The sequence below is a fragment of the Chlorella variabilis genome (assembly GCF_000147415.1).
Source record: "Chlorella variabilis unplaced genomic scaffold CHLNCscaffold_10, whole genome shotgun sequence".
Classification (NCBI taxonomy): domain Eukaryota; kingdom Viridiplantae; phylum Chlorophyta; class Trebouxiophyceae; order Chlorellales; family Chlorellaceae; genus Chlorella; species Chlorella variabilis.
The window spans coordinates 974239-984676 of record NW_005435078.1 but is presented as its reverse complement, the minus strand read 5'-3'; the positions used below and the strand labels follow the sequence as shown (position 1 = coordinate 984676).

Here is a 10438-nt window from a genome sequence, read left to right as displayed (position 1 = left end):
GTTCACACACACACACACACACACACACAAGTGCGCGGGGCGCCCACCTCCAGCACGATGCGCAGGAAGTCGGCGTACAGCTGCAGCTCCAGCTCAGCCGCCTCGCTGGCGCCAGCTGGCGCCTCGCCAGACCCGCCAGCCGCACCCGTCACGCCCGCACCCTGCCCCGCAGCCTCCGCCCCGGCGGCGCCCTGCTGCCCCTGCTGCTGCTGCGGCGCGGCGGCTGGCGCGTCTGGCCCCGGCGCCGGCGAGGCTGCGGGCGTCCAGGGCGTCAGCGGGGACTCCAGGGAAGGCGAGAGGAGGTCGTTGGGCGTGGGCGGCGGCGGCATGCCCTCCGCCGCCGCCTGCAGCCGGCTGTAGCGGCGGGCCAGCAGGTGGAAGAGCGACACCAGGCGCTGCGCCGCGTGGGTGCTCAGCCCTGCAAGCAACCACATGGGGTGCGCTTGGGTGGCGGGGTGGGTGCAGGAGAGGCCGGCCCGGCTCGGCCCAGGGCTGCACTGCAACCACCCCAAGCACACATGCATGCATACACCCGAGCACACATGCGTACAGGCGGAGCCCACCGCCGGCAGGCCCAAGGCATGCCTGCGCCGCGCACCCGACATGTGCGGCGCCAGGTTTGCCAGGGCAGCCAGCGTGTTGGTGTGCAGGTACACGTCCCGCAGCTTGGCTAGGTTGTAGTGGGCAGTCCTGCAGTACAGATGGTATGGGTGGCGGTACAAGTAGTGGTACAGTGATGCAAAATAAAAGGCCTGGCTTGTGTACCCGACAACCCAAGCGACCCAATTCACGGTGCGTGCTAGAGCAGTGGGAAAGTGCAGGATTGCAGTACAAGAGGCAGGGCGGGCCCCACCTCAGCAGCAGCACCACCAGCAGGCTTCCCAGCGTGGTGCGGGTGCTGCTGCGCTCGCGGTAGAATGGCACAGACTGCAGCGGGGGCGGCGGAGGCGGGGCACCAGGAGGCACACAGTGCTGGTGTTGGCCGGGAGAAAATCGGCTCAGGTGGAGTCGGAGGCATCTCAAGCTGCGCCCTGAACCTGCGATTACCCCCAAGCCCAGGCCCAGCTCACCGGCAGCCCGATCTTGTGCACGTTCTGTGCAAAGGCGGTGTCCTGGCTGAGCATGAGCAGGATGATGAGCAGCATGTACATCTGCAGGTACATGCGGTACATGCGGTCGGACGAGGCAGTGCAGGTAGTATGCGCGGTGTCGGCGGGCGGCCAGAGCGAGAACACCGCCGGGGCTGGCCCGCCGGCGCTGGATCATGCGGGCGCATGTTGCCTGTCCCCACCTGGTTTGCTGTGCGCTCGTGCGCCGAGTAGAGCAGCTCCAGCAGCGGCAGCAGGAGGGTGTCCAGGTCGGAGCGCACCAGGCAGTACTCGTGGAAGCGAGGGCAGGTGTGCAGCAGCACATACAGCAGCAGCACCGCTCGCTCGCTGGTCAGCGCGGCGCCCAGCGCATCAAACAGCGCTGCAGGCAGGCGGGAGGAGCACGGAGGGAAGCAGGCATGTGTCATTGCCAGCCTAAGCACTCACCACGCACCAGCAGGCTGTGGCAAAGGCAGGGCAAAGGCAGAGGGCCACTGAATAGGTTGGTACTATGCAGGCGGCATGGCCTGCCTGCATAGCCGATGGATGCCTCGCCAGAGGAAGCCGCATGCCCGCCTTCTGCGGCCTCGTCCGTGGCTGCAAGGACAAGTGTGGGCCAGCTTGCTTAACGGCAGTGGGTGCAACAGCACTGCTGGCAGCGCCGGCGCCAAAGCATGCAAGGGGAGCCCGTCTGGAAGCAGCTGGGCGGCAGCTGGGCAGTACGCACCCAGGTCATCAGTATCCTGCAGCCGCTGCAGCGAGGAGCGGTACGGATTGCCAAACGGAGCGTCCTGCAGTGTGTGTGAAGCGTGAGAGAGATGATCACCACCCCACGGCAGCCACAACACTTGCGCCTGCCACAAGTCTCCGCGGCAGTAGCTCGACCCCAGCACAGCAGCAGTACCAGCCGCAGCAGACAGCACCTGCGGCGGCGCATGGAACAGCAGCACCAGCAGCAGCAGCAGCGCGCTGTCGCCCAGCGGGCTGTTGGAGGGAGCCGCCGCCGCGCCGCCGGTGCCCTCGCCGCCGCCGCCGGGCCGTGATGGCCGCAGCAGCAGCGTGTAAGCCTGGTAGGGAAGCCAGAGCATGGAGGCTGCAGGGCGTGCGGGGCACATGGAAGCCGTGCATGGGTGCATGGGGAACCGCTGCGCGCTGCACGTGCCAACTGCACAGCGAGCTGTGGGGCGCCGGACAGCCCATCACGTGCGCAGCACCCCACCCGCTCTGACAGCCCCGCCCAGCGCCCTGCCCGCCGCACCTGCCGCGCTGCGCACGATCTTCAGCATGGAGCGAGTGTCTGTGGGCATGTATGTGAAGATCTTGAGGCTGAGCGGCACCGGCGGGGCTGCGATGAAGAGCCGCAGCAGCGCCTCCACCGCTGCAGGGCAGGTTGCCCGGGCGGCGCAGGGAGGGCAAAGTCAGACTGGCTGGTCTGGGCAAGGTCACCCCAGGTCGGACAGCCCGCATGCCCCAGAACCCCAGATGCATGGTGCACCCGCCGCCAGCCAGCGCCAGCCCCACACCCGCCGCCCTCCTGCCTCCTCGGCTTGCGCAGGCCCCGCCCAGGCCTCCCCCAGCCCCCCCAAAAATCCTCCCCCAGGCTGGCAAGCTGCTCCTCCTCACTTGTATTGGCCAGATCCTTCTGCTGCATGGCGGCATCCAGGAAGGGGTGCTGCCCCAGCTGGCCGCGCGGCGAGGCGGAGTAGAGCGCGGAGCTGCACAGCGCCAGCAGCAGCTGGCTGCACTCCAGCAGCAGCATGTAGCTGGTGGAGGGGCTGCAGGGCGGGCAGGCAGGCAGGCAGGCAGGCAGGCAGGCAGGGGGACAGCCGGACTTAAGGGGCAAGCTGGGGTTCAAGGGAGGCGCATGCTGCCTTGGCAGCCGCAGCGCAGCGCAGCGTGCTCTGCTGGATGCAGCAGGCAGGGCGGGCGGCAGCGGGGGCCACCACTCACAGCAGCTTGTCGTCTGCCAGCGTCAGCATCGCCTCCCTGACTAGCGTCTGCACCAGCGACCCGTTGTGCAGCCGGCTGAACTCCGGCTCCCCGCCGCCGCTGCCTCTGCCGGTGCCGCCCCCTGGCGCGCCGTCCTGCGGCGACGGCTGCGGCGAGGGCGCCGGCGAGGGCTGCTCGCCCTGCGCCGCGGCAGCCTGCTGCTCCACTGCTGCGGCCGCCACATCTGGCGGCACCTCCACAAAGGCCAGCAGCTGCTCACTGTTGAGCTGCTCCATGAGGTCTTTGACGATGGTGCGCAGGCAGTACACAGCGTTGGCGGTGGCTGTACTGCCGCCCCCGGGCTGCATAGCAGTGCCGGAAGGAAGAAAGGGGAGTGGGTGGAGCACCTCACCATGGCATTGGGCCAGGCGCGGCAGCAAGGCACGGTTTCAGAGGGCAGGATGCAACAGGGGCAGGCAAACGCACGTGATGCCGCGTCCTCCTCAGCTGCTGCACCACCAGATAAATGAAGCGCTGCAGGTTGAGCGTGTGCGCATTGTTGTACACTGCGGAATCCAGGCAGGACAGAGTGGCACAGGATGAGCCGGCTGATCCAGAGACAGGGCCAAAAGTGCGCACGGCAGCGCAGCAACGCAGCCCGATGGCCAGCAGATGTGCTGGGCAAAACGGCACCAGATCCCCGGACTTGGTGCGGGGTCTGCGCCGCTGGCGTCACTGTCGGTTAACGGGCCGACAGGCACCCATAGCCATCGTTCTGCGGCGGCCAAGCAAGCAGGCGGCGGCAGCACACCCAGCTCGGCGCAGTGCGGCCGGATCTCGCGCTCCACCTCCCCCGGGTCGAACCGGCTCAGCGGCTGGGATACGCCTAGCAGAATCTGCCACTCGGGCGCGTCCATCGGCAGCAGCGTCGCGCCGCTGACCGCCGCCACCGCCTGCAGCTGCGCGTGGGCGCTGCCGGCGTTGCCCATAGTCCGTCTGCTGCCCTGGACGCTACCGTGCGGCGAGCTGGCGCTAGAGGCTCGGTCCGTGGGCTATGGGCCAGCTCCTTGATCGGTTGGTTTGGAGGTGTGAGCTCTCGCCTGCGGGTCCGAATGAAGCGGCTTCAGCTCGAGGCCGGAATGATGCTGATGGGTGTCAGGCCTCGATTGAGAGCCAGGCCCTTGCCTCCAGCTGGCACTTTTCTTTTTACCTCGACCACAAACGGGGCTCGAATTGCCCTTGGTGTTGCGAGTGTGCATTCAGCAGGGGTCGCAGGGGTGCCTGGAGCAACAAACCAGAGCAAGCGCGCATGGCAAGCTGCTTGCATAGCCCTTGTCAGCTGGTCGGGGTGTAGAGGAGCACAGGCATAGACCACAATGGTGAGCGGCCGTTAAGGATGCCGCGCTGGAGTTGCGGCCCTGTTCATGTGGGAGTCGGCGCTGGCGGGTGGCCGCCTCAGCGCCGCGCTGCTGTCTGCCCGCAGGCGGGCGGGGTAGGCGAACAGGGTCTGCAGGACTCGATACTAGAGACGCCCGTCTATGTGCTGGCATTCGTGTTCTTCTGCTTCATGGCGCTATCCATCATGTTTGAATATGTGAGATCCTCGCACAACCAGAACACCCCACACACCAAGTTGCCAGCTGCGAACAGCACTATGAAATGCCCACCTGCCCGCCTGCCGCAGATTGTGCACTTTCTGCAGCACCTGTGCCAACACAAGGGCCGTCCTGGGATGGGTGAGCTGGGCGCACCTGCCGTTCTGTGGCTACGCAGAGTGCCCCGTCCGCTTATCTCGTGACGTATTCCTTACTGTGCCTGCTTCTTGGGTGCTGCAGCTGATGCTGTGAATAAGATCGTGATGGAGCTGACGCTGCTGGGCTTTGTATCGCTGCTGCTCCAGACATTCTCATCGCCGCTGGGCAAGATGTGTGGTGAGTGTGCGGCACGGCGCAGGCTGGTACGCATGCACTTGATGCCTGCACGCCCTACTGACCATGGTGCATGCACCTTGCCCCGCTCCACTGCCCTGCAGTTGACTGTAAGTCGGTGGGTGGGATGCAACAGCCGCCAGGGCGCGCGCAGCAGGGCGGGCCGGCCCGCGGGCTGGGGCGTTCACCCTCTTGGATGCAGCCCGGCCAGCCCCTCTCTCCTGCTGCTCTCTGGAGCACGAGCGCCCCGGCACGAGGCGTCCGCTCCTTCACCCCTGCCATGCGCTGCCTGTGCTGCCGCCGCTGCTGCTGCTGGTGCAGACAGCCCTACCATGGAGTCCTGGACCTGGCTGAGCAACCTGCAGGGCTGCCCCTGCTGCCTGGCCCACACCAACAGCGTCAGCATCTGCGCCGAGATGCACCACGACTGCCTATACAACGTCACCAGCAGGCAGCCGTTCTGCGGCTGCGAGGTCACCGGCTCCCAAGGTGGGCGACAGGCTGGTGGGGATGGGGGCGGGCGGGGCGGGTAGGGAGGGACGCCGCCTCGAATGGGAGCGGCGCAGTCAGGCCACTGCGTGCCCGCCGCGTGCAAGCCAGGTGTGGCCAATTTGCGTGCATGCACTTCTGCAGCATGCCCTGCACCAGGAGGGCTGGCCGGCAGCTGCCTGCCGATGCCGCAGCGCCGATGCCGCTTCCTAGCGAATGAGCTGCTGACTGGCGGGCCCATGCACCCGCTCCCTCTGCAGCATACATTGACAGCGGCGGCGACACTTCTGCCTTTGTGGCTTCCGGCCAGCTGGACGACACCTGCCAGCCATACGAGCTGAGCGAGCTCCAGTTCTACATCGACGTCTCCACCAATGCCCTCGCCTCCCTGGCAGGTGGGCCTGGCCGGAGCGTGGCAGCACGCAGATGGTCTGCGCTGCGCCGCCGGGGTGCGGCGCTGAGCTGCCGCCGCCTCGCCGCTCCTGCCGCCGCCCGCGTTGCAGATCTGCTGGGCATGTCAGAGGGCGAGATGTGTGCGCTGCTGGGCAAGAACGACACAGACTATACAGTAACTGCCACCACGGAGGACGAAGCATATGATATCAACTCAAACTGGTGAGATCAAGAGCGGGTCCGCGTGGCGGCCAGCTGGACGCCAGCCTGGTGCTGCCATCTCGCACATGCCGCACACGCGTGCTGCCGGCTGCACGGCAGCGAGGCGCCTGCCCGCTGCCGAACAGCCTATCGCAGGCTGAGGTCTCTTTCTCTCGCCAATGCTGGTGCTGCAGGGAAAGCTCGTTTCGGCGGCGGCGCCTGCTGGCCGGCGACGGCGAGGGTGGCGACGGCGGCGCCATCACTAATCCCCTGGCGGTCATTCTCAGCAACCTGGAGAGGAACTACAGCGGCCCGGGCGCATCCCCCACCACGGTGGGTGGTCGCTGGTGCCGGCCAGGCGGGTGTGCAAGCACCAGCTTGCAAGAATCCCAAAAAGAAGGGCAGGGAAGCTGCCCCCGCCTGGCGCTGCGACATGCCACGGCCCAGGCCTGCCTGTCCCCAGGCCCTGCGCAGCTCCTCCACCTTGCACCCACACTGGGTGGGCCTTTGAACCTACACCCCGCCGCCAACACAACCACGCACGCCACCACCCCAACAACACACACCACCACCACCACCTCCCACCCACCCAGGTCCACATCTTGCCCCGGGTCAAGCTGTTCAAGTGCACCGGCTCCTTCATGAGCAGCGCCTGCCCCCCCGGCAAGGTCCTCCTCATCTCAGCCAACTCCCTGCACCAGGTGTGCGCGTGTGTGCGCCCGGCCGGCCGCCGCTACCTGCCAGCCCCGCGCGCCGCCTGGTCCTGCACCACCCCCGGCCCGCCTGCCCGCCTGCCCGCTCAGTCTCCCTGCCCCTAACGCGCCAGCTCCTGGCGGCCAGCCCCTGACGAAGCCTGCCCGCTCATCCGCCTGCGCACGATTCCGCCCGGCCCCGCCCGCCGGCAGGTCCACATCTGGCTGTTCCTCATCGCCACTTTCCACGTGGCGGTGTCGATGTTCCAGATGGCAGGCGCCGAGCTGCTGGTGCGCTGCCTGTGGCGGCGGTGGGAGCGCCAGGCGCAGCTGCAGGAGGCGGCAGGCGGCGCAGCAGCGGCCCGCCTGGAGCCGTGCGCATCCGACATGGAGCTTGGTAGCGCGGGGAAAGACGCCCCGGCCCCGGCGCCGGCGCCAGCGCCCGCCGAGCCAGGCGCAGAGGCGGTGGTGGCGGCGGGAGCGGCGGCGGCGGGGTGTGCGGCGGCCGTTGCGGCCGGCGTGCGCACGCTGCGGCGGCGGTGGCGGTACCGGAAGTTGCAGAGGCACGGCGCGCACGGCATGGCGCTGGAAGCCGCCATCTGCTGCATGCGGTCGCTGTCGCCGCTCATGGGTGCGCCGCCTGCCGCTGCCCTCTCCCGCAGCGCTTCCTGCCCCCCCCCGTCGGCCGCCTGTGGGGCTGCTGTTCAAGCCTGGCGCGATGACGTCCGCTGCCTGCTGGCCGCGTTGCCTCTCCCCCTGCCTCTCTTGGCGCCCGCCTGCTCACCCTGTTGCTGGCCGCATGTGCGGCATGCTGCTGGTGGCCTGCCTGCCTGCCCGCAGTCACACGCAGCACGTTTCTGGTGATGCGGGCGGCCTGGCTGTCGGGCATGCCGCAGCCGGCAGCAGCCGGTGGGGAGGTGCAGGAGCAGCCGTCCAGCCCAGGCGACGCCGCCGGCAGCAGCAGTGGGGGCGGCCACAAGGGCGGCGTCGTGCCGGCGGGCGCAGCAGCAGCAGCCGTTGAGGGCCAGCCGCCTCCAGACTTTGTGTCTCATGTGCTCGAGTGTCTTGATCACGACATGCCCGCTCTGGGTGAGCAGCAGCCCGCCCTGCCGCCCCAGCACCTGCCACCGCTTGTGTTGCGCCCACGCTCGGCCCTTGCAACAACTTGTCCAATTGGTGCCTTGCTGGAAATTCTTGTTGGCCGCCCTGCCTGCGCCCTGCGCCGCTGCATCACCCGTGCGCCCACCCGCGGCCTGCCGTCGCCCTCTCCTGTGCCTGCTGTGCCCGCTGTGCAGTCGGGCTCAGCGTGGAGATGGGCCTGGTGATCGTGGTCATCGTGCTGCTGACGGGCGCCTTTGGCTGGGCGGGTTCCCTGGTCATGCTGGTGGCTGCCCTGATGCTGCTGGCTACAAACATTGCACTGGTGGCCCTGCTGCGCCACAGCTGCCGCGGCGGGCGACCACACCCGGCCAAGCACCGCAGCAAGGTGGGGCGCGCGGCCAGCCCGGGGCGCCGGGGCCGTCACGCCGGCAGCCAGCGCCGTGCTCGGTGCGGCGTTGCGAGGCGCTCGAGCACAGCAGCAGGCGTGCTGTGCTGGCCCCGCCCTGCGCCCACCACGCACCCTCCCCCCTGCAGTGGTGGCGCCGCCCCTCCCTGCTGCTGGGCATCCCCATCCGCCTCCTCCTCTTCCTCGTCTCTTACGTCTTCTCCACCACCACCCTCTTGGCCTGGCAGGTGGGCACGCCAAAGCGCCACCCGCCTTCGCGCTTCGCTCTCTCACACACACACACACACACACACACACACACACACAAGCTCGCTCGTGATGTTGAGGCCTGGCTGGTGAAGGAGGGGACACGGTGGCGGCATCCCTCCTCCCTCCCTCCCCGCTTCCTTCCTTCCACGCCCCTCCTCCTCTGCCCCGCAGTTTGGCACCGACTCGTGTTTCTTCGATGCCACGGCCGATTCATGGGGCAACTGGTACGTGTGTCTGTGTGTGGTGGTGGTGGTGGTGGTGGGGTGTGTAGGAGGGCGAGTGGACTGCTCTTCCCGGAAGCTGCTCTTCCCTTTCACGGCTCCGGCGCACGTCTACCCCCTGCCCCTGCCCTGCCCTGCTCGGCTCTGCTTGGCTTCAAGCGCGGCGGGTCGGGCGGCTGCCAGGCACACCCCCACCCCACCGCACCCCACTGCCCTGCTGCTCCTGCCCCCCTGCCGCCGTGCAGGGCGCTGCAGCACTGGGTGGGGCTGACCATGGCCTCGGTGTTCCTGCTGTGGATGTCGGCAGCCACCATCCCCGCCTTTGCCCTGGCGGTGCACACCCACACCAGGCTGCCGCCACGGGGCGCCCACGGCACCCCCGACGCCTCCACGCACAGCGGCAGCCAGCCCATGCAGCTGGTGCCAGCCTGGGCCGGGGGCGGCGGCGGGTGCTTGGGCGGTGGCGCCGAGGCGGCGGGCGCCGAGGCGGGAGGCGGGGGGCCAGCGCAGGAGCTGCGAGCCGAGGCGCAGTGGCTACGGGCGCGCCTGGCCGTTGTGGAGGCCAGCCTGGCGGTCCAGGAGGCTGCAGCGGCGTCGCCGCCTGCTGCAAATGGGGGCGGTTCCGGGGCCAAGGCCCATGAAGCATGAACACGTGTGCACCTGTATGTACTCTGTCGTTTGTATTTAGTTTTACACCTATCTGAATTATACCTCTTGCAGGCCACGGCAGGCCCACCGTTGTGAACAGTGTACCGGTTTCAGCTGCGCAGCATGCATGGCGCCGTCCCGGCGGGCACAGCAGCCATGGCCCGCACCTGGTGGCAGCAGGTGGATCTGGATCTGTGGTGGTGTGCTGGTGATGAGGAGCAACGGTGTGATTGTTCCGGTTACACGCAGGTGGTGGTGATGGATGAGGGGCTGCTCATGCGGCCAACCGCTTGCTAGTGCTTGCGTAGCGCAAGCTGCAACTGGAGCCACAGACAGACCGTAGTAGGTGACAGGGATGGGGGGAAGAGGTCTCACAAGGGGTGTGGGATGCACATCAAAAGGCATCCCGTGGGGTGTTTGGCACACAAGGGGGGTCAGCAAGGGGGGTGGGGTGTCGTCACAAGGGGTATCTGACAGGCAAGCATCTCTCAAAGAAGCAAGGGCCTCTCAGCCTTCCAGTGAAGGGCTGGATGAACCAGGGTTTGTGTTGGGAGGGTAGGGGGGGCGTTGGGTTGGGGGTGCGGACTGAGGCCAGTGTTTGCTGCCTGGGGGCGGCACATGGCGCGGCCCGCCAGCGCAGCACAGTGATAAACGAATCGCGCATTATCATTGGAATGTGCAGCCGTATGCAGTTTTGGGGAAGGGTTGTAGGCTGCATGGCTGGGAACAGGCGCTGCATTCAAGTGGGCATAGCCACAGCGGACACATCTGGGATCCGCAGGGCTTCAAGAAAAAAAGTAAAGGGCAGTGGTGCGTTTGGAATGTTGAGCTGATAATTGGTTCTGTTAGTTTTAATGAGTGATGAACGTTCGTTGAGGTGTGAAACAAGGCAACCCCTGCAGCATGAATGTGTACCGCGAAAGCGGCGTGCAGGGCAGTATTGAGGGATGGTGGTGATGATGGCTGTCTGTCTGTCTGTTACACCCATAAGGAGCAAATGAATGCTACGGGCCCAGCTGTGGTGCAGCAGCTGGAAAGGTGAAGGCACCATACACAAACGGGGAGAGAGAGAAGGGGGGGGGGGGGGGGGGGG

General features: G+C 67.4%; 2 protein-coding genes across 2 annotated transcripts in view; one reads left to right on the top strand and one right to left on the bottom strand.

Annotated features, from left to right (window-relative positions):
- Positions 1-4006, bottom strand: part of CHLNCDRAFT_133972 (hypothetical protein) — a gene marked incomplete at both ends in the record, with an annotated part of 5408 nt that extends 1402 nt beyond the window's left edge. The window contains 12 exons of the mRNA XM_005847573.1: positions 48-418; positions 599-690; positions 854-927; positions 1071-1151; positions 1292-1470; positions 1816-1879; positions 2012-2181; positions 2347-2466; positions 2712-2863; positions 3039-3379; positions 3504-3583; positions 3829-4006. Coding sequence (XP_005847635.1) covers positions 48-418; positions 599-690; positions 854-927; positions 1071-1151; positions 1292-1470; positions 1816-1879; positions 2012-2181; positions 2347-2466; positions 2712-2863; positions 3039-3379; positions 3504-3583; positions 3829-4006 — 1902 coding nt within the window. The remainder of the gene's footprint in view (positions 1-47; positions 419-598; positions 691-853; positions 928-1070; positions 1152-1291; positions 1471-1815; positions 1880-2011; positions 2182-2346; positions 2467-2711; positions 2864-3038; positions 3380-3503; positions 3584-3828) is intronic.
- Positions 4007-4165: 159 nt separating this feature from the next.
- On the top strand, positions 4166-9345 carry CHLNCDRAFT_133971 (hypothetical protein; the record flags this gene model as incomplete). The annotated part of the gene is made up of 15 exons (XM_005847735.1): positions 4166-4171; positions 4501-4611; positions 4702-4753; positions 4853-4948; positions 5267-5434; positions 5695-5829; positions 5938-6049; positions 6223-6361; positions 6622-6729; positions 6934-7351; positions 7561-7809; positions 8016-8206; positions 8356-8454; positions 8648-8700; positions 8943-9345. 15 exons carry the CDS (start codon positions 4166-4168, stop codon positions 9343-9345), a joined length of 2340 nt encoding a protein of 779 aa, XP_005847797.1.
- Positions 9346-10438: the final 1093 nt, after the last annotated feature.